Raw genomic sequence first — 23209 nt, forward strand, 5'->3', positions numbered from 1 at the left:
AACATTACCTAGTGTTACAACTTTCTTCATTACCAAAAATATCTGAACTTGGAAGATTACAAATGTTTGTAATTTTCAAACTAAATCTTAAAAAAAAAAAGAACACTATGGAGCAATCTAACATATACAACCCACCACCTACTGAAAACTGATATTATTCCTATAGACATCACACTCAGAAATTCTTCTGTATATACATATATATATTCATAGATGAAAATCAGACACTACTATACATGTTAACCCTTTTAATAACTTATAAGCAATTTTCAAACACAAAAAGCCTTATACAGCATGATCTTGCTACATCCAATATATAAGAGCATATGGACATGCCATAACTTAAATACTTGGGCATTTTGATATTTCTAATTTTCTTTCACATTATAAAAACTACTGCATAGGTCTATGCCACTAACCAGGATATAAATCTTGGAGTCTCCTTGTTATAAGAGAAGTAATGTCTATAGAATGACTGTATACTCACTAGGTGTTTGGTTTTTTTAAAGGACATTCTGGCATTCAGTAACATGAAGGAATAGGAATATGACAATCCACAAATATTATATACTTCATTTATTCTCGTCACAAGAATTAGAAATACACACATCCTTTCAGGCTAATCATGATCTCAAGGGTAACCATAGTCTCACCTGACTACCTTAAAACCAAAGCACAAAGAGAACAGTGCTTCAAACCTTGCTTTAAATTCAAACAGCAAACGTATTTGATAACCTCCGAGTTTCTGGTTTATCTATAAATGTTCTTTGTTTACTTTATTCCCAAATAGGGGAAAGAAAAAAAAAGACTTACTACAGAAGCATTGGGTGCAGATAAATAATTCATAAAATCTTTTGCAAATTTATGCTGGAAAAGGAAAAGAAAAATTGAAAGTTAAAAGTGGCATCTTAAGGTTTGGGTTGTACGACAGAAGGACAACTCACAGCACAGCAGCATGAGCCAAGACAGTCCTCACCAGACAGCTAAATGCTGATAAGTTTTCTGAGCCAGCAAATCGAAACCCTAGAGACAAGCAGGCTCCTGCAATGATGTAGACGTGTGCTTGCCTGAAAACAAATGACAAGAAACACAATGTTGTTATTGTCCTTTAAAAAGTTTCCAGCCTTCTGAGAATGGTGAAGAAGGTCTCTATCCAATCAGCAGATCTCTGTGGGTTTCTGCAGAAGACCATGTAACCCTCCCTGATGTAGCCTGCCTCTTACATGACATTCTTCATATACTACAAGGAAGGACACCTTTAAAGTGTTCCTCACCAAGGAAAGAATGAAAAAAGAGAGAATACAATTAAATTTTTCTTTTCTTTGCTTTCTTTCTTTTCTTTTTTTTTTTTTTTTTTTTGAGACAGGATCTCAAATTACTCAAATCAAGCACTGGTTCTCCTATGTAAGTAAACTGATCTGACAGGTGCTAACATAGTTACACACACACACACACACACACACACACACACACACTACACACTACATTACATTACATTACATTACATTACATTACATTACTTACGACAAGGTTTCCAAATTCAAGTCCTCTGAACAAGGCAATTCAATTTCACTCAGAGAGATACTATTTTCTCTTATAATCTGTCAAGACAGAAAAGCAATAATGTCTGAACACCACTGTTCTAGCTACAAATATGCCATGAACTACCTGTCACGGCTGTATTTAAAGAAAATAAACCCCAATGTTAGTGATTTATATATACATGAATAAACTGACTGTAACATCCATATGTACTATAACTTATCTATAACATCATATGGTAACAGGTAATTTCAGTTTTGACAGTAGACACTTCCATTGAATCATTTTTTTATTTATTTGCTTATTTGTTTGTTGTATGTGTTGGGGGGAGTGCATGTTCAGAGAACTTCCTGTAACTCTGTTTCTCTCTATCATACAGGCAATTCTGGGATTAAACTCAGGTCCACCAAGCTTGGCAGCAAGAGACTTCACCAACTCCCTGAGCCACCTTGCTGGGCCTCCTTTGGATCTTAATTAGAGCATGTACCCTGAAGCTTAAAGTCCTGGCTTCAAAGCCCAACTTTAAGGCCACATACAAGTTGCCTGACAGCTCTGTGACTTATCTATAAATAAATATATGAAGTTTATCCACCAACAGCTCTTAGAATTAGCATGCTGTATACAGAAGTCTTTTGTGTTAGCTATAGTTATCCCTATACAGCCACAGTCACAACACCACACTGATCATCAACTGAAAAAAGCATCACTAAGAATATGAATTGTAAATAGCAGGGAAGAAAAGCTCTCTAGAATCTGTCCCTTGTCATTTTCCTATGGTCTCCGTAAGTTATAAAAATAAAAACAGGTGAAATCAAAACAGAATCACTTGAAGCAGTTGAGAGGTGTACAAGAAATAAGAAAAGTGTGGTGTGTGCTTGTGAGCCCAGCACTCAGGAGGTAGAAACAGGAGGATTCCAAGTATTAAACCAGCCAGGTCTTAAGAGCCTGCTTCGGGGTTGCTCCCACCCTTGCAATCTGGATGGTTTTGCCCATGTAGCATAATGTGTTAAACTTCAGCAAATATATACGACTTGTTGCAAATCTTCACAGGGGCCTAATCCATTACAGGCAGAAGCTGAAGCTGCCCAGGTGCCCAACAAAGACAACAGAAAAGAAACTGGCACATTCGCATGACAGAATAAACCTAAAGATGGACTGTTAATACTCTCAGTGATAGCACACACCATACTGAGCAGAGGGTTCACATAGAAGATATGTACTGCAGGTGACTTCATTAAAGTAAATGCATCAGTAAAAATTAACCAACTCATCCTAACATGGCATTTTCCCTTTTATCTTTATAAACTGACCTTTGCCTACAGGCCACATTTGTCTCCTGTCTGTATCCTTTCTATTCAGAGACAGTCCTTTGTCTCTCTGGAACAAATACCCTTTACCTCTCTCCCTTCTCCTGCTCCTTCATCTCCCCTCTGTCTCTTATTCCCTGCCCTTTGTCCCTCTGGGACAAATAAATCTCATTTGTCCTAAGAGCACGGTCTTGGGGTGTCTCGAGCCAACTTTGAGTCCTACAGGCACAGAGGCCTGAGACTAAGGTCAGGAACCTCCCTTGGTCCTTCTGCCTTATTCATTAAAATAGGATCTCTTAATCAAACAATATATCTTGTCTTGTCAGCCAGCTTGTGCAGGGGATCCCATCTCTACCTTCTTCCACCATAGTTTATATGGGACTTGAGGACCCTAGCATTTCAGAAAGCACAACCACACAAGTAGAGCATACGCAGTGTAAGCTTAGTGAAGAAAATTCTAGCACTATCCACTCCACCACATCAGTCTATCCGATAGCCAGGAGGGGCTCAGAAGGAGCCTGGGAAGTGTGAGCACTTGCAGGACCAGGCCACCTCAGCCATGACCACCCCTACAAAGCAGTGCCAGCCTGAGGGAAGACCTGGACATTTTAGCTGTGGTTTTCTTGCTTCCAAGGCAAGTACTTTAGCTGCTGTGTCATCTCTTTGACCTTTAGTATAAACTCGTAAAATTAAAGTTCCTCTGTCTTGTCAAAAGATCCCCCTAAAGATGAGCAGGAAGATTGCTCAGCAGTTACAAGTAAGCACTGCTCTTCCAGGACTTGAGTTCAAGTCATAGCACCTCTTATAGGCAGCTCACAACTGCACATAACTCCAACTCCAGGGGATCTGATGCTTCCTTACGCACCAGCATCCACATTTAAACACACATGCTTAAAAATGATCAAAAAACAAATCATGAAAAAGAAGATACCTAAGGGTAAACAACTGATTCCACAGGAAAAAATATTCTATAGCACTTTGGAAAATATCGCAAGAAATCACAATTTATGTTATTAATGCTACAGTATTTATTGTCTGTACTTACCTGAGGAACATTGCTGTCAACCCACTTGGAATTTGGTAAGATATCATCCCACAAAATCAAGCACCGAGCAAGTGTCTTAAAAATGAATTACAGACAAAATTAATCAGGCAAAGCTCATGTATTTCCCAATAACTGTAACAGTAAACAAACTAAGAATTCGTTCCCAACTAACAACTACTTTAAAACACAGACTATCAACTAAATATATCAAAATAAAGACTTAGATCTTAAAGAAAAATTTAGTTCATCACGATCCAAGTATTGAGGGTTTGGAGAAGGCCTTCTTATACTGTGAAAGAAAAATCACAAAGGAAAGAGCCACAGCTCAGCATACATGTCAATCTAAAAGCTTGCTAAGTTCAAACATAAAAGAAATACAGAACAATTTTACACAGTACTAAATGGTTATTCTAACTACAACCATAACAGTACTACTACATCCCCAAGGATACTAAAAATAACAAGATCCTGGTCACATGCTGCCTTTTAGTGGGTTTTTAATAATAATAATATAAGAAATGTCATTACAAATGTCATTATTATCTATCACAGTGGCCACCTTTCCTAGCCCTTCTAAGTTCTTTTTGGGAAACTTCAAAAGAACATTGCTAATCAGAAAAACATGACAGGCTAAAGTAAACCCTTTCGTGGAAAGGCATTTAGATTTGCAGCTAAACTTGAGGATCACATACAGTGCTCCCCTCATGTCAAGAAAAACGAAAATGACAAAGTACCATACCCTAAGCAAAAGGAATTCTGGTTTCACAAAGTCTAGCAAATACATGGTATCAGGAGCACGCAGCCAATCAGCAATGGACCTGTTGGCAGAGGACACCAGTCAAGGAAGAGGTCAGGTATTCAAATATCAAGACATCAAATCATCTCTCTCCTCCAACAAAGGTCTAGCTTTTTCATAATGTTTCACAAATGCTTATGTAATATTTATGTTTTTATGTCTTACTATATAAATAAGTTCCATGAAGGTCTGTTTAGTTTGCCTTGTTCGTTGAAATATCTCCAATATCAGCTGACATACATTCATCCAAATAGATTAATAATATCTTTTGCCACTTTGTTAATTCTGCATAGAATTTTCCCAAATGTAAGAATTGAGAACACTGGAGAATTTCATGTCTCAGAATATTTTTCAAATTAAAAGTATTAAGGTGATCTGAGGACATAACTCAGGACAGATTGGGAATATAGAAGGTTTAATCACTAGAAAAGCTTCTAAACAAAGCAGAAACCATTTTTATTAATGGTAACCAAGTACAAAATAATGCTAAGTATTCCTGGCTGAACAGTACTCACAAGGATATGCAAAATTACTGAAAGGAAGTAGGCCGTTCTTTGGGCTTGCCCTCTATAACCTTTTCTTCCACATCCACTTGAAAATACCAGAGGGGAGAAAAACTGACATTTAAATTAAACACAGATGGTCTTTTGATTTTTGAATCATGTTTCTCTATACAATACAGCATTAACAACCATTTATATGGTAAATACAAGCATATTTCATATTATAATTAATCTATAGATTTAAAGTAGCAAGATGAAGTGAATAAATTACATGTACATCTCATGTATTTATGTGACAGGCCTGAACATTTGTGGGTTCTAGTGTCTGTACAGTTCTGGGACCAATACCCTGAAGACACTGAGACAGGATTCCTGACGCACACCATTCCCAAAGAAAACAGTGCTACACAAAGTCTACTCAGCCCCATTACCCAAGAGAACAGACATCAGGCTGCTCTAGTACAAATGAGGAGATTGTACTGCTGAGGGCAAAAAGGCTGCCATGTATCATGCAGGACAGGTGAGGGTGCTAATACCTGTTATTGGTTTTTAAGTAGATCATAGCCAACGCCAGAGTAGCACCGGGACAAGTCACATCCACGTTTATGGTGTCTCCTTCCTGGGGAGGAAAGTTACTCATGTAAGAGCTCCAGCACACTTATCGCTGTTGGTAGCAAAGCCACTGCTGTGCAGCTGACATCTCAGCCTGTGGCTCTGATCCTTTCCTCTGACTTCACTTACTTTGATCTGATAACTTGGAGACTTATGTTTCTCCCTGTGCATTCCAGTTTGAAATCGCCTATGGCCTCCAACCATGTACTGATACAGCTGCTCAGGCACATTGAGATCAGACATGCCAATCAAATTGCTGCCATGCTGGAAAAATTAAATAACTGAGATGAAAATAAGCCTTAACAGGAGGAAGTCAGGAATACACACTCATGATAAACAAAGGGACACAATTCAGAAGAGCCTATTTTAATTTTGATGTTTCTTCCAATTTCAATAAACATACACATTAATTAATGCCAAGCTATTAATTCTCATAAAATTATAATGTATTTTTAGATCTATATACTTTTGTTTCATAAAATATATGAAAAAAATCAAAAGACGTAATTAGACTAAGAGTAAAAGAAAATATCAAGTACATATTCAAAACCTGAACTGTGAACACCCGAGTACTTTCATTACTGCACCAGTGATCTCCTCAAGCAACCACAATAACTTATTGAATACTTACTCAATACCGTATTTAAAATGAATTCACTCAACTCAGAAGCCCTATTTGTCCTTCTCAGTTTTACTTGTTACAGCCTAAAGTCACCTGAAAGAAAAGTCTCAACTGAGGAATTGTCTAGGTGAGAGTGGCCTGTGGACATGTCTGGGGGTGCCTATGACCTTGATTATGAATTGATGTAGGAGGCTCCAGCCCACTGTGGGTGGCACCATCCCTAGGTAAGTGGTCCTGGGTTATAAAACAACACTAGCTCAGCATGAGCCTGTGGGCAAGCCAGACAGTAAGCCAACAAGCAGCACTCCTCCATGGTTTTTGCTTCTGGTTCCTGACTTGAGCTCCTGCCCAGCATGGATGGGTAAGCAGCAGTAAACCCCATCCTCCCTAAGGTGTTTTTGGTCAGAGTGTTTTATCACTACAACAGAACAAAACTAGGACACTACTGAGTAGCTACTAGTAAGAATCTCATTTATTATGCAGAAAGCGAGGTACAATTTAACACAGCCCAAGGTTACCTAGCTACTAAATGGCAAGGTTGTATATCAAACACAGCAGTTCCACTCAACAGCCATCGGGCTGCTTAGCCAACAGATAAACACTAATGTAGTTAAATGATAGGGTTTATCACAAGTCAGAACCAAAATTCCAGTCTCAATCCACAGCGTGATGCTTTTTACACAGTACCGCCTGCCTCTTTAGCTCATATGTCAGATGTAAGGAGAAAACACATAGCCAACAATGACAGATTTTCAGAAAGCACATAAGAAGCAACATGCTTCACACAACATTTTGAATATCATTTAGCTTGACTAGAATACTGCCTTGGTGGTTTTTCAAAAAAGTCATATTCCAAGTAAAAAACAGTAATTACATGAGATGATGTTTTTGGTAGTTTTGAAGACTCTCTTGGATGGAGATAAAGATGAGTCAACCAGACATTGCATCCTTTCACAAAGCAAGATCTGCTATGGCAACACTCTGGAATGCAGTGATAACAGTAGCAAAAGATGATTAGGGCTATTTCTACAATTATGACAGATTCTTAAGGCTTCTAATCATATATATTTTCACTATATTTCTCTATTCTTGTATCTTGTATGTATAGAGAAAAAGAGAAGAGAGTGATCAATGTATGTCTGTGAGTAAATATATGTGTTTGAGTGTGGTGTATGTGCATGTGCTACACATGTGTGGCTACTTGTGTGTATCTATGTGCACAGGAGCTACAGTCGGATGCTGGGGATCCTGTTCTATCCTCCTCAGTGTGTACTGAAATCCAAGCTCAAGCCTCATGCTTCCACAGTAGACATTCTTATCCACCGAGCTCAAGTGCTTCCAGGGTGATTTATCACTCTTCATCTTAATCTTATGTCTTGAACTTTTTCAAGAAATTTCTATTGGGAGGCAGAGGCAGGCGGATTTCTGAGTTCGAGGCCAGCCTGGTCTACAAAGTAAGTTCCAGGACAGCCAGGGCTATACAGGGAAACCCTGTCTCGAAAAACCAAAAAAAAAAAAAAAGAAATTTCCAGACTAGAGAGATGGCTCAGTGGTAAAGAGCACAAGCTGTTCTTCCAGAGGACATGGGTTCAATACCCAGCACCCTCATGATGGGTATCTATAACCCTACTTCCAGGGGATCCAATAACATTACCTGGCCTCTGCAGGCACTACACATACATGGTGAAAAGACATACATGCAAGCAAAAACTCATACACATAAAATAAAAATAAAAATAGTTATCATAGTTTAACTGAGAGCACTTAAATCTAAGACAGGGAAAATTAATCTTAAAATCTCACTTCTTCATTATAGTTTTTCTCCAGGGCAAACTAGAGACAATGAAAAAGGAATCCAGAAAGAAGAAAGGTTGGGCACTGGGTTAGGTCACAGGATAGCATCCAGAGCTGAGTATCAAGGCTGTGCCTTTCAATTCAAAGATGTCCTGTGTAAAAGCAGGAGAAGAGACTACTCACCCCCAAGCAAACCATGCCCAGGGCCAGGCCAGCAGCTAAGGAGTACGACTCTCTGTCAGTGCAGTATTCCATTTCTGGACCAGGGGGCCGCCCTGTGAGACAGAGAAACACAGGTCAAGCTAGCCTACTTATTATAAACCCAACTTGTAAGTTTTAGGGAGTTCATTTTCCAGTTGCTTGAGCTGTTCAAAGACACAATTCAAAAGGTATCCAACTTCCCAGTTTACCTAAAACTCTTAAACTTACTTATTAAAGTGTCTATCAGCAATGACTTTCGAATACTGCGACAACCTGGGTTTTACCCCTCCCCCCCCCCCCCCCAAAATGCCAAGAAGTAAGAATTGTGGCTTTTTAAAGAGACAATTACTTTGGGGCTGGCCAGAACCCAGTGCTGCCAAGCATGACAACCTAAGTGCTATACTAGCACACACATGAGGGAAGGGCAACCCCAGCCCAGTAGACACATGGGGACTGGTGGGGAGTAGAGGGGGAGCAACCCAGCAAACCATCCTCTGACCTCCACACTACAGCCAGCCTCAACACTTAAAAAACGAGACAATTACTTTTAAAAAAACTGCTTTTACTAAAAATAAAATTTACAATTTAAATTTTTTTATTATTTTCAAATGCATTCATTAGATGTGATTTAAAATGTCCCAAGTGAATAATAAATAAAATGTGCATTTACTTTCTGCTTTTAAATTAAAAAGTGTGTTTACAGATTTCCATTTCATTCTATATATCATGTGTAGTGAGAATTTTGCTTTCTTTAAAAACACAGATATGTTATAAGACTGTTTTTGTTTTAATCCCAGGTGTGGGATATGGGGCCACTTCAGATTGTCCACAGTAGCTAGCTATGATTTGTCTCATGCTCTGGCAGGGGCGTGATTCTGCCAAGCTGAGGCTAGTTCACATTTGGAATTCTGGGGACTCTTCAGAGGGTATAAAAATGCCAGAGCCCCAAGAGATACGGAGGAGTCTCCTGCCCCTCTTGCTGTTGTTGTTTGTCAAGTGGTTTTGAGCAAAGAGATGAGAAGAAATTGGACGACAAAGACTGGCCTTGCCCCAAAGAACTCAATGCTCCTAATCAGGAGGAAGTAGTTTAACAAGATTGATACCACCTTTCCCCTCTTACCTTCTTTCTCTCCTACCTAGTGTTGTGGGTAGGGTTGGAGGGGATATCGGTAGAGAAGAGTTCGAGGTAAAAGAACCTAATTAAAGTAGTCAAAAGTACAGTTACAATCATGTGTGTCTATGGTAAAAATTCATACTTTCAAAAGCATTCCATTTTACTAATGATATGCTTTAGGGCATTGGTTCAAAACCCGTGGGTAGCAACCCCTTTGGGGTGGTATATAAGATATCCTGTATAACAAATATTTAATTATGATTCGTAAGAGTAGCAAAATTATAGTTATGAAATGGCAACAAAAATAATATTATGGTTGTGGGTCACAACATGAAGAATTTGTACTAAAGGATCACAATACTAAGTAGGGTGAGAACCACTGTTTTAGGAAAACAAAATGTGTTATGTATAAAGACCTCTCCTCCTTCCAGAACTTCTGGAATTTTGTCCTCCAGAGTAAAAAAACTGGCATTCAAAAGAAAAGGTTATGTGACCGTGATTAGTATAATACTTATGCATATAATAGCAGAGTGTCAGAAATGGCCCCTGAAAGTAGTTTGACATGATGGTGCTTGCTCTAATCCCAGCACATGGGAGGTGGAGGGAGGAAAAAGAATTCAAGAACAGCATTGGCTGACACTATACTGTTTAAAAGAAGAAAAAAAAAAAAAAAGGAGGGTGTGACTGGAGAGGTGACTCACCTCTCAGCACCCATGTGACAGCAGCTAACGACTGTCTTAACTCAGTTCCAAAAGACCCAACACCCTCTCCTGGGCACTGTACATGGTGTGCAGACATACATGCAGGCAAAACACACACATACATACACACAAATGTACATACAAACATACATACATACATACGTCTATATAAAATTAAAAAAAGAAAATTTTAAAGCAAACTAATAAAAGTTCTAAAATAACACAATGGGGCATTTTAGAAAACTTTGTAATATATACAATATTAAATTAATTTTAAAAGGTACTCTGACAATGAAGCATTTTCAAAGGCAGAATATAAATCCCATGTGCATTCTGGTGATAACTTTATCAAGAAACACATATGAATCAAAGATGAAACCTTGTCTACAGAATTTGAGAGATGCACTGTGGCTGTGAATGGGCTGCATCACCAGACAGCACTGGTACGGCAGCTTGTGTTTGCCCTCTAAATGAGTAAACTCTAAATTGCGGTGCTCAGGACCTTTGAGGACCTTTTTTCAGACTTCTAATTTATGCTATTTTGCATTTTGGTATAGGAATTGTAGCTAATCTTTTGGCTACTTTGTGGGCTCTTCTTTCTTCCATTCTTCTCCAACCCTTTTCTTCTACACTCTTAGACCCTAAACACTAGGTAAGAGAAACAAAAGAGAGGAAAGGAAAGAGATAAATAAAGTCAGGGAATGGAAAGAGGTGACTACTTCTTGCTCATTAGGGGCATCGACTTCCTTGGGGGCAAATTTGATCCGTTCCTTTTTCTTCACTGTATATAACTACTTAACAAACCATGAATAACAGCAACTAATAACCCATCACCACCAACACCCAATAACCAACTAACAACCCCTAACAACACATCTCTTGGGCCCTGGCATTTTTATACCCTCTGAAAAGACCTGAAAATTCCAAATGTCACACAATTGTAGAAACTATCTGCAGCTGGCAAAATCACACCCCTGCTGAGCACAAGGCAAATCCTAGTCAGCCGCTGTGGACAATCTGAAGCAGCCCCATGTCCTGGGATTAAAATGAAAACATTTTTATAATATTTCTTTGTTTTTGTTTTATAAATAACTTCTATTCCCACTACAGCAGATCACAGCCTCAGCCCCATCAGCCACATGTTCTATGTGCACTCACCGCCTTACAGCTTTATGGTGGACCTGCTACAAGTGGGCTGGGCTTTAGCTGACACAATCGCAAAGGACTGAAACATACTTTTACTACTGAGCTCCCTGCATACACATAATAAGACAAAATATGGACCTCTAGCCTGGGGCCTAGAACAACAGGTGAAGCAGAACCAGATCAAGCAAACCATAGATGTGCAGCCAGAAGGTGCTCTATGGTGATCATTATGTAGAAGCGGAGCAGCAACAGCTACCTGATACAATCATGCAAAAGAATAATGCATCCTCACTATCAACACTCTGAAGTTCAGAACGCCAAAGGTTTGACTTTCCATAGTTTCCCTACTGGTAGTAACATTCTGCACACATTAAATGCCAAATTCTAGAAATAAACCTGCCTAATGTCACTAGACCATTGTAATCACCCCACTCTAACAGCAGCTGCTGCTGTTCATTTGTTACTTTAATTTGTAAGTTAAACTTTGTCAAAGATTGGCCTAACATCTATAGATTCTGCACCCATGAAATCAATCAACCACACACCAAAAATACTTCTACAACTCTACTGTCACTGAACACCCACAGATTTCCAACACTATTCCCTAAACAATACAAGTATAACACTGTTTATTTACCTTCTACATTAAGATGTAAAGCCCTTACATCCAGTGATTGAAAGGTAAGCGAAAGATAGGAGGTATGCACAGGTAACAGGACATAATCGCCTGGTTTCCCAAGTGTTCTTGTCCGGGGGCTGGAGAGATGGCTCAGTGGTTAAGAGCACCAACTGCTCTTCCAAAGGTCCCGAGTTCAAATCCCAGCAACCACATGGTGGCTCACAACCATCCGAAATGAGATCTGACGCCCTCTTCTGGTGCATCTGAAGACAGCTACAGTGTACTTAGATATAATAATAAATAAATCTTAAAAAAAAAAAAAAAGTGTTCTTGTCCAACAGAAGAAAACAAGGTGGTATTAGAAACCAGAACAATGGCATGTTAAGTGTAGGCCACTGCTAGACACTGCCTGGTGTGAGCTGAGCGTCCAGGTGTGTCCAGCAGAGGTCGTTGTGGGCTTGTCCATCCAGGCTTGCCCTGCACGGCCACAGAAGCTCTGGCCCCATTACTTGTGAGCTTTGCTCATAAAAGCTCTTCTTTGTTTTCTTTAGTGTTCATAATTTTATCATTTTTTGAGGGTATATGTTTGAGTGGAAAATGTACACCTGTAAGAATTCAGCACTATTAACTGCATACCTATTTCAGCCAACAGGACTTCCGCAGTGTGTCTGTGAGCTGTGCCCTGATACACAAGGCCAATGCCAACCACAGCCGCCACTTGGACATTGTGAGGCACGTCAAGCTCTGTGGATGTCGGGGGTAAGAGAGCAGGAACGTGAATGCTGAGGAGCCGGGTAATTGACATGTCCATGGTGCCAAGCTTTGCAGCAGAAACACCAAGTAGCAATCCAATGCTTGTCATTTCATGGCCCTACAAAGGCACACAAAATAAAACTCAATGCTAGAACACACACACAAGCACGTTTTCAGAACAGACATTAACCTTTCATGTTGTCCACAGAAAGCTATTCATCTTAGTTTTTGAGGCACGGGACCTGAAACTCACAATCATGTAGTCTGGCTACCAGCAAGCCCCTGGGCTCCTCTTTTCTTCACCTCCGGACTCCAGAATTACAAGAGTGCTAGCCCACTGCTGGCATGGTTACGTGAGTGTTGGGAATTAGATTCAAGTCTTCATGTTTGCATGACAAGTACTTTACTAACTGAGCGATCTCCTCAGCCCCACAAATCATTTGAAGTAGAACGGTGCCAGCCTCTTTCAATAAGCAGCTCTACATGGTAGGCACTGAGAGCACAGTGGCAAATAAGCGCTCTCAGCTCACAGTGTTCTAATGGGGAAACATGCCAAATTAAAGACATATAAAGCCACAATTGATTTTTTTAAAAACACAGAGAATATGAAGACTATTTAAAAGAGACTAATATTTTTTATTAGGAAGGGCTGGAGAATTATTAGAATGTCTAATGAACCTGATCACGTTGGCCGGTAAAGTAGAAGAAAGTGGGACACTCAAAGAAAGAGCAATGGAACAGTAGTCCAAAGGCTGCAGAAGTGAGCAGGACCACTCAGGCCCCAGAAGCAGACCGAGACAAGGGAAGATGGCTAAATGGTTCTGAGTTAAGAGACACACTGATCAACACTTTAGACTCTGTTTCCTGCTATGAGAGGAACACAGTTAGAGGTGCGGGAATAAGGCGGGGCAAGCAGAACAATCAGGAGGTACTGCAGTAGATTTATGTGGCTGGCATAACACCAGGATAGGGATGCCATGTTCTCACCTTGGTCAAATAGTCATGGATATTGAGAGTAGCCAGCTTGGTAAGGTGCCCATTCAGACCCAGGGCCATGAGAAAGCCGGCATACTCATTGGCTAACTCAGCATGCTTTGGCTTGTTGTAAACGATCCAAGCTGAGTCTATCTGGGAGGCTGGGGCTATCTTCAGGCCGGCAGCCACACCATTATGAAAGCTGGCCCAGCTGGCCATGTTGGGAGGCACGTCGATGTTTCCGCTATTAAGATCTACAGTTGTGTTTCGTGGAGGGGCTCGCCCTAGGCAGACAGAGGAGAAAGGAATTAGGAGAATTTACATAACTAAAATTCAAGTCTTTGAAATAAAGTTACATTCAAAACCCCAGATTAAGAGCTAGAGAGATGGCTCAACAGTTAAGAGCACTTGCTTCTCTTGCAGAGGGCTGAGATTTACTTCCCAGCATCCATATGGCAACTCACAAGTTTGTGTGACTCTGTTTCCTAGGGATTCAATGCCTCTTCTGACCTCCTTAGAGTCCTTCCCAAACGTGGTACACATGCAAACACTCAGATACACATATACACATAAAATAAATATTTCAAATTCTCTCTCTCTCTCTCTCTCTCTCTCTCTCACACACACACACACACACACACACACACACACACTGCCTGGCCATAGCAGCACAAGCCTATAACCCCAAAAACCCAGAGGCAAAGGCTACTGGATCTCCATGAATTGGAGCCCAATCTGATCTACATAGAGTTCCAGGCCAGTCAGAGTTCAGGGTTACATACTGAGACTCTGTTCCCAAAAACAACAATCAAACAAAGCAAACTATATTATTTAGAATATTTTCAGGGTCCATTTTGTTAACACACAATAAAATAACTGACAGCTTTGACTTCAAACAGACAGGTCAGAGTTCTCACTGCTCTACAGTGTTTGCAGCTGCAGAGATAGACGGAAACTAAATGAAGGCCAATGTCACAGTTTAAACTACATGAGTGACCAATTTCAACAGCTGACTGGGGGCACTAATGCTCATTTCTAACACTCACTCCTGTGTTGTTGTCTGAGGATTAAAGCAATGAAAATGTTTAACTTTCAGAAATCTGCCCTTTTTTTGACTTGTATATCCATCCTCTTCACGTCTAACTGTAAGTATCTAAATATGTTGTTGTTTAAAATGCCAAACTTGGGCTGGAGAGATGGCTCAGTGATTAAGAGCTCTGACTGTTCTTCTGAAGGTCATGAGTTCAAATCCCAGCAACCACATGGTGGCTCACAACCATCCATAATGAGATCTGATGCTCTCTTGTGGTGTGTCTGAAGACAGCTACAGTGTACTTACATATAATAAATAAGTCTTTAAAAAAAAATGCCAAACTTGTAGCTGGAGAGATGGATGGCTGTACTGTTCGGACCACTTCCGTGCATCCACATCAGGTGATGGCCACCTAACTGCAGCTCTGTTCTCTCACCTCCATATGCACACACATACACAACAACTAAGCAATTTCTTTTAAAATGCCAAATTTAACTGAATATGGTAGCACATGCCTATAATCCCAGCATTCAAGAGGCCTCACAGGAGGATGGAAATTTTGAGGCTGGCCTGAGCTATATATAGTAAGACAAAGACACTGGGCCAAAACAGAAAGTATCTGTTTACAGAGACGTTACCAAGGGAACTAGTAAGGAACACTCTCTCAGGTGAAGATCCACAAGCGATATAAATTATTTGTGATGCTATAAGTTCAGTTCAATTTTTTTCTAATTCTTTTGAGTTTCTATACATATTGTGTACACCGACATGGCGAAATCATCTTTATATTCTAAATGGCTTATGTTAGTTTGAGTCATCAATGGACATTTATGAGACTGCTATGATAACAATCGTGCCAAAATGACAACGAGATGGACATTTAAATTAAATAAATTAATGAACAAAGAAAGCTACCAAAATCTTCAGAACTTTGAAAACATCATCAAAAACAAATTCTGAAGAGATGAACAGTGTTTTATTTGTAACTGCACACACAGAGAAACAATGAGTATCTCAAGAGAATGAATACTGTACAAATTAGACTTTAGCAACACACAACAAAACAGAATCTCACTATGTTACCCCAGTTGGTCTGGAACTCAAGAGATTCCCCTGCCTCTGCCTCCCACATGCTGAGATGGAAGGTGTGCCACCACATCCAGCCCTAAATAGTTCCATCTTCTTCAACAATAACTCTTCCAACTTTTTATATCTTAAAATAATCACATTAAAATGCAAAATTAGTAGTAGGCTATATTCTAACTCCTTTGTCCCCGTGGGCAGTGCTGTTCTGGAAGAGTGTGGCATTTGGGAACTACTGGAAGAATCGAGACACTGAGAGCTGGTCCTGCGGTTTCCAGCCGTCCTGTCTGCGTCTCATTGTTCAGATTTGAGGAAGCTCCAGCCACAACTTGTCCCCATCCTCACGCTTTCCTGCAGTAATAAACTGCATCCCCTTAAACCAGGAGCCAGAGACTCTCCTCTCCCCTAAGCTGCTTGACAGCAGTATTTTGTCACAGCTACGGAAAAGTAATACAATTTGTATTGGAGTTTCAAAAGCCACCAGAGCAGCTATTAATGCTTAAAAATCAGTGAGGGCAGAGAAACTTTCTTTGGTTTTAACTATGAACTTAGTCTACTGTTAATGAGCATAGAATTGAACATACCTGTCAGATTCAATTTAGGAACAGGCAACGGCTCTGTTGGAACAGGATGATATGAGAACAAGGTAAACATTCCTCGTCCTACTGGAAGGGCCATAGTTCGCTGACACAACTGGAGCAGTCTGTAATGAAAATACGAACCAACACACAAACTGTTAGCAGTGTTCACAGCTGGAATCTACAGGAGGAAATTATTCTGAGAGGAACTAAGATAGACAATCAAGTCTTCACAAAACAAACCCCCAGAGATAGGAGGACCCGCAATTCCTCTCACAAGTCTACTCCCATCAGGATGCTGAAGCAAGGAGTTCCTTTGCTCTAAACGAAATCCAATTCTCCTGGGGCTGTAAAACATGAAACCTAAGCTCTACTCAGGCTAACCTGTTCAAAGAAAGTATATTATGTATATTATCTGGGTCGTCCTTCTCGGTGTGACTTTCAGTTGAGCTGCGTTAGCTTGCTGAGGTCCACCCCTCACTCCTTCCACCAATACTGCCAAAGAATGCCCCTTGCCTCTGTCCCTACACAAGGAAGGACGCAAACAGTCACCAGAGCCACACACCAGCCTGCTCAAAGTCAAAATGGCTTCTGTTGGTCACACTGAGAAACTTAACGCCTCACCTTGGTTCCTGCATTGAATCTACTCTAAATAGGTCCTTGAGAAAAAAACTAACAAAATGTTTCAAAGTTGCCATTCATAACTAAGAAATGGTTTTAGCAGCACACCTTTAATCTCAGCACTTGGGAGGCAGAGGCAGGAAGATTTCTGAGTTCGAGGCCAGCCTGGTCTACAGAGTGAGTTCCAGGACAGCCAGGGCTACACAGAGAAACCCTGTCTTGAAAACAAAAAAAAAAGTGGGCTGGCAAGATGGCTCAGCGCGTAAGAGCACTGGTCCTGAGTTCAAATCCCAGCAACCACATGGTGGCTCACAACCATTCGTAATGAGATTTGACGCCCTCTTCTGGTGTGTCTGAAGACAGCTTCAGTGTACTTAAGTATAATAATAAATAAGTCCTTTAAAAAAAAAAAGAAATAAATGGTTTTAAAAGTTTTATTTGATATTAAAGAAAGGTCCTTCAGAAGTTAACAAAGGGTTAAGCATTCTCTGCTAACAAAAATATTCATAGCCGGGCGTGGTGGTGCACGCCTTTAATCCCAGCACTCGGGAGGCAGAGGCAGGTGGATCTCTGAGTTCGAGGCCACCCTGGTCTACAAAGTGAGTTCCAGGATAGCCAGGGCTATACAGTACAGAGAAACCCTGTCTCGAAAAACCAAAAAAAAAAAAAAATATTCATTAAGTTGATTTCTCCCTAGTTACATAAATGTACTACTATACTAGCTCATTACAGGGGATTCTAACATTCCTTGGAACTACAGCAGTTCAATAACTGGGGATCCTACAGAATGTTTTGGTGTTTTACACATAATCCAATTACACTCGAAAGTCATTAAATTAAGTCAACAGCATCAATGCTGTGGCCCTGGATGCATAAGGCCACTAACAGGACGCTTCATGGTCCCATTAAGTGCCAAGAAAAAAGAGCTCCAATGAGACTTAGGTACTAACCAAAGGATACATTTTGATTTCAGATACAATAAAATAGTGTTTCTCAACCTGTGGGTAGTGAGCCCTTGGGGAGAGTGTCAAATGACCTTTATGCAGGAGTCACCTAAGGCCATCAACATATCAGATATTTAAATTATAATTCATAACAGTAGCAAAATTACAGTTATGAAGTAGCAATGAAAATAACCGTATGACTGGGGGATCACCACAACATGAGGAACTGTATTAAGGGGTTGGCATTAGGAAGGTTGAGAGCCACTGTACTAAAAGATTACAAAGAAAAAGAATCAAAATGGACTGTTATTAATAGCTGACTACAGTGAGTCTACTATGCACTCCAAGTATTTTATGTGTTCTGTAAAAAAACCTGACTTGATAGCAGTAGCTAATGAGGTATAACTGTTACACTCATGTCTATAATAGCTGAAGCAATGCATAAAATAACATTTTAAGCCATTTATCCAAGCTCATCCAGCAATTACTACAGTCTTACTACAAAAGCCCCCATTCTTAACTCTGTGCTCTACCCTCAATTGCATATGATAACCGGAGTCCATGTGGTGAGAAAACAGAGAGAATTGAGGACTTTCAGTGGACTGCAGCTAAGCATAGTAGCGACTGCCCTTCAAACAGTGTAAGAAGCTGGGTTGGTTCACACACCTATAATTCCAGCTCCTCAAATCAGAAGCTCAATGCAAGCCCTGCCTGAGCTAGAGAGAAATCAAGGGCAGCTAAGCAACTCATAAGTCTGACGCCAGGGGAGGACAGGATAAAGGAGAGGTTTGAGTAGAAGGGAACAAGTCGCCTCATGCTCCTGTCCCTACAGACCGGGCCACTCCTAGCACCTGCCTCACTCCTTCTAGAACTGTGCTCAAAAGTCAGCTTCTGTTCCGAAGTGTTTTGTGAGGTATTTCTTCACAACAGCAAAAGTATCTAACACAAGTTGTGTGAGTTTAAAGCACACTAAAAATTAACAAACAAGTGCCCCAAAGTCTATTCCTAGATTAAGACAGAGAAGAATAAGTCCCGTATATACTTCATTTACAAATTCTGTTACTCTCTTAGATTTGCCTTTTCTGAAGTAACTGTTATATTTCAAGAGGAGGGTACAATTATATCCTCAAAAGCCAAAAAGCATTTTTAAGCTATAGATGGTTTGCTGGCATTAGATATAAAGTTAATATAAAAGGTAGATTCTTAACTTCAAAGTAAGTTACTTCATTTTAGCTTATGTAAGACAATTCCCTACAGATCAACTTGGTCTAAGTCCTCAAATTAAATTCTCTCCCAGGTAATTCTAAACCATAGCAAGATAACATTTAATAACCACCAAGCTGGCAAGACAGCTCAGTAAGAAAAGGCACTCGCCACTAAGCCTAATGGTCTGAGCTGGATTATCCTGAAGCCTAGTGGAAAGAACTGACTCCCAAAAGTTGTTTTCTGACCTCCACATACACACTTCAGTGTGCACACAAGCACGCGCGCGCGCGCGCGCACAAACACACACACACACACACACAATGTTTAAAAAAGCAAAGTTAAAAAATTAAAGGAAAGCAAACTAGTCTCAAGTGTAACAGATTGGACAGGAGATGAACTATTTTACCTGTTTTCCTTTTCTTCAATGAACTCATGGTCACTGAGTTCTGGGTACTGCACCACATTGACACGGACAGGCTGTGCACTTTGAAGCAGCCTTCGCACATCCTGCACCCGTAAATCTTCACTCCATATTAATGACATAACCTCATGGTTCAAGTCATTCATGCCATCATCTTCCTCCTCTGCCTCAGTTCCTGAAGACACCTCTGATGAGAGCACCTGTGTGATGGATTTTAGAGTAGTGATTTGAAAGGTAGTTGTATGTCTAGCCTGAGAAGGGAAAACAGGCTAATGGAACAGAACTCTACACTAGAGGTAAGCATAACCAGTAAACTTTCTGAAGTCAAACAATGCTGTCATACAAGCTGAGCTCTTCTGCACTGGGACAGCACCATGTTGCCCAGGTTGGCCACGCGATCCTGATCTCATTATCACCCGAGTCTATGTAAGTGTCTAGTTCCTACAAATGCTAGTTTTTTGATTCGTTTAGTATGGAGGCAACAGTGTTAGTCTGGAAAAAAACAAAAAAAGTGATATATATCCAGATAAAAACTTACTTTGGTTCCCATGGAATAACTAATCTAAAACTATAACATGCACCACACAGCACTTCCACCAAGAGCCCACATACATGATGGTGCTTCCCTAAGACAGGATGTATGTACAGTGACCCAGCTAAAAACACTATCATGCTCATACATCAGAACTACCTAAGGACACAATTCTCAGAATGTATGCCATCGAGAGGCGAGAGGTGACTCTAAATCCTAACCTACAGAACATAAACACAAATAACAGAACCACGTTGAATTTTAGCAAGTTTAGATAAACTTGCCTAGACTGACATTTAAATAATTTGTAGATTAATATTTATAGCCTTTATATGCTATATGGTCTTCAGGAGCAAAAGAAATCTAAATAGTAAAGATTTTGTGTGTGTGTGTGTGTGTGTGTGTGTGTGTGTTATAACAGGGTCATAGTATGTAATTCAGACTATCCTTGAACTCATGGTAATTCTCCTGACTCAGTCTTCCAAGTTCCGGTTACAAGCATGTACTACCACATCTGGATTTTCTTGATCAAGAAAATAAGACTATTTTGTATTTAAAATAGACAAACACCAAGTCAACTAGAGTTGCTATTTAAATACAAATTTGAGATCAGACTCTAGTGGAAACTGAATCTGGCCCAAGTTCACAGCATGCAACTGTTGAGCTAGGAGACCTGCTGTAACACACCCATAGTCATCCGACACTGTAATGATGTAATGATTCAAAGGCTAAGGAGACAAACCTGACTCCTGTTCGCTCAGGGATGTCATCAATCTCTATGAGTCCTATAACAGCCTGACTGCTCTACATAAGGACCCTGTCTCAAAAAAGAAAAAAAATGAATACTACTACTACTACTAATAAAAACAACAACAATAATTATAAAAAAATAAAACAAGAAATTATCCTTGTTTTGGGATTCTTAGAACTCATTCTAAAATAGACTTAACCCTAAAGGAGAAAGTATTCTTGCTCAGGCTTTAATTTTACTATTATTCTGGGGTTATACATATTTATTTGTACCTAATTAAGGGTACACAGGCTCCGGGGTTTCCTATGTAGTAATTGCTTGCCTCTACAGGTACAAGTACAACAGGCATGGCGTGCGGCTTGCTGACTCTGTACCAATCCTGATTCTGAGCAAAGGAAGGGCCAGGCAGCATGGGGCAGTCACTAAGTTCACAACTCCCATGTTCAGTCATGAACTACATCTGACTTTATAACATAAAAGGCAAACTGATATGCACAGTTACCAAAATAGATAAAGGTGCAAAGGAAAATGAAGACTGTTTCCACTTTGATTTTATCTGGGGCTAAAACTGAATTTCCCATGTCGACACTCACAGATTTGCCTCTGGGTAAATTTCCTTCACAAGCCTGCTTGGAAAGATCCTGACGTCCAATCAAGAGACAGACCGCTTCTGACCAATCTGAATCAGGCTGCTCCCGACAGTGGTAAATCGCATCTCTGATGGGAAGAGCAATCCCAAAGGGAAGAGTCTCCAGATCTCTTAAAGTGAATCCTTTCGTGAAAGAAAGAAAGATGCTTTTCAGCTAGAGATCTGCCACTTCTCCAATCATCCTCTAGTCAGTCAAACAACACTGAAGTCACCAGCACTAAGAGCTGGTCAAGTACAGGAAATAGCAGCAATCTCACCCATAATCAACAGTGATGTGAACTGATTACCATTACTTTGGGAGTTGGTATGAAAGACACCTCCACTCCTCTGGTTCATCATAGCCACAAAAAACTTTGTGCACATGTGCACCAAAATATAGAAATAGAAATAGGAACTTTGCTTCATTACGGGGGTTAAAAGGCATAGGTCCTATTCTCTGTCTTCAATAAATGACTTAGCTACATGAATCAGCTCAGCTGACTGTGGTACTGTATGTATACACATAAACACTCAAACACACATTCCTAAGCAAAGTCTAAAGATGGTTAACTGAGCAAGACAAAGGTAACACATCTGCCTGCGAGTGACAGCAGTGAGCACCAGCTGCACTGAGGTGGTCTGGTCTAAAGGAGAATGACCAACAGACAAATTCACTTTAGTATTATTCTCCACATAAACATTTCACACATACTTTTGAATGTTAAATACATTTAATATTTAAAATACTTGTAAAACTCAGGCCAATTCAAATTTCTTTTCTAGCAAAGAAGTTCTAAACTTCACAATATTATCCACTATTTATGATATAGAAGTTCATCAATTATTGAAATAAAAATATTTCCTTATTTAAGAGTAACTTTTAGTAAATATTAAGTGATGTACAATGGACAAAATTCATCCAATATTTTTCATTTATGCATCCTATATGTACACTGTTAAGAGCTATTGTTATTTTTCTATGAGTCATAGAAAAAAGAACTGTAAAAACCTTCACTGAGAGCCACCTCACCACAGAATGCTGATATGCCAGTGGTACCCAGTACCTCTTGTATATAGTTATTGCAAATACTGGTATGAAATGCATAACTTCAAAATTACCTTTTTTTTTTTTAAGATTTACTTATTTATTATATGTAAGTACACTGTAGCTGTCTTCAGACACTCCAGAAGAAGGCGTCAGATCTTGTTACAGATGGTTGTGAACCACCACGTGGTTGCTGGGATTTGAACTCCAGACCTTTGGAAGAGCAGTCGGGTGCTCTTAACCACTGAGCCATCTCACCAGCCCCAAAATTACCTTTTTTAAAGTAAATAATTCTTTGAAATCTATTTTGTAAAGATAAAACGTACAATAGAATTTCTGGAGTACAGATTAAACTATTTGCACTAACACACGTGATGTGCATGATATAATAAAATAACTAATCTCCCTTAAAAAAAAAAACCTTCACTGAGAACAGACTCCCTGGGATAATCAAGAAACACATGTGACCTCTTTGAAGTATTGCCTTTTAAGGTATTATGTAGAGCAGTCTCAATTTTTAGTCATAAACTCATTTCAGTAACCGTTTTTCCCCAGCAGGGAACACAGTCTATGTAGCCCTAGTTGCCCTGGCACTCGCTATGTAGACCGGGCTAGCATCAAGCTCAGAGACACCCCA

The 23209-nt window shown here is 39.9% G+C and overlaps 1 protein-coding gene across 4 annotated transcripts in view; it reads right to left on the reverse strand.

Moving 5' to 3' along the window:
• Positions 1–23209, reverse strand: part of Anapc1 (anaphase promoting complex subunit 1) — a 77324-nt gene that overhangs the window by 18621 nt on the left and 35494 nt on the right. For 3 of the 4 annotated variants that reach the window (NM_008569.2, XM_030248086.1, XM_011239333.3), the window contains 13 exons: positions 21493–21671; positions 19602–19816; positions 16431–16549; positions 13743–14014; positions 12639–12873; positions 8405–8496; positions 5935–6069; positions 5730–5812; positions 4634–4712; positions 3895–3969; positions 1525–1601; positions 977–1067; positions 814–867 (listed from right to left, as the gene is read on the reverse strand). In NM_008569.2, coding sequence (NP_032595.2) covers positions 814–867; positions 977–1067; positions 1525–1601; positions 3895–3969; positions 4634–4712; positions 5730–5812; positions 5935–6069; positions 8405–8496; positions 12639–12873; positions 13743–14014; positions 16431–16549; positions 19602–19816; positions 21493–21671 — 1706 coding nt within the window. Of the gene's footprint in view, positions 1–813; positions 868–976; positions 1068–1524; positions 1602–3894; positions 3970–4633; positions 4713–5729; positions 5813–5934; positions 6070–8404; positions 8497–9219; positions 9619–12638; positions 12874–13742; positions 14015–16430; positions 16550–19601; positions 19817–21492; positions 21672–23209 lie in introns of those variants that run through there. The other variant, XM_011239332.3, reaches the window with a different exon arrangement.

Source organism: Mus musculus, chromosome 2 (genome assembly GCF_000001635.26).
Source record: "Mus musculus strain C57BL/6J chromosome 2, GRCm38.p6 C57BL/6J".
NCBI classification, from domain to species: domain Eukaryota; kingdom Metazoa; phylum Chordata; class Mammalia; order Rodentia; family Muridae; genus Mus; species Mus musculus.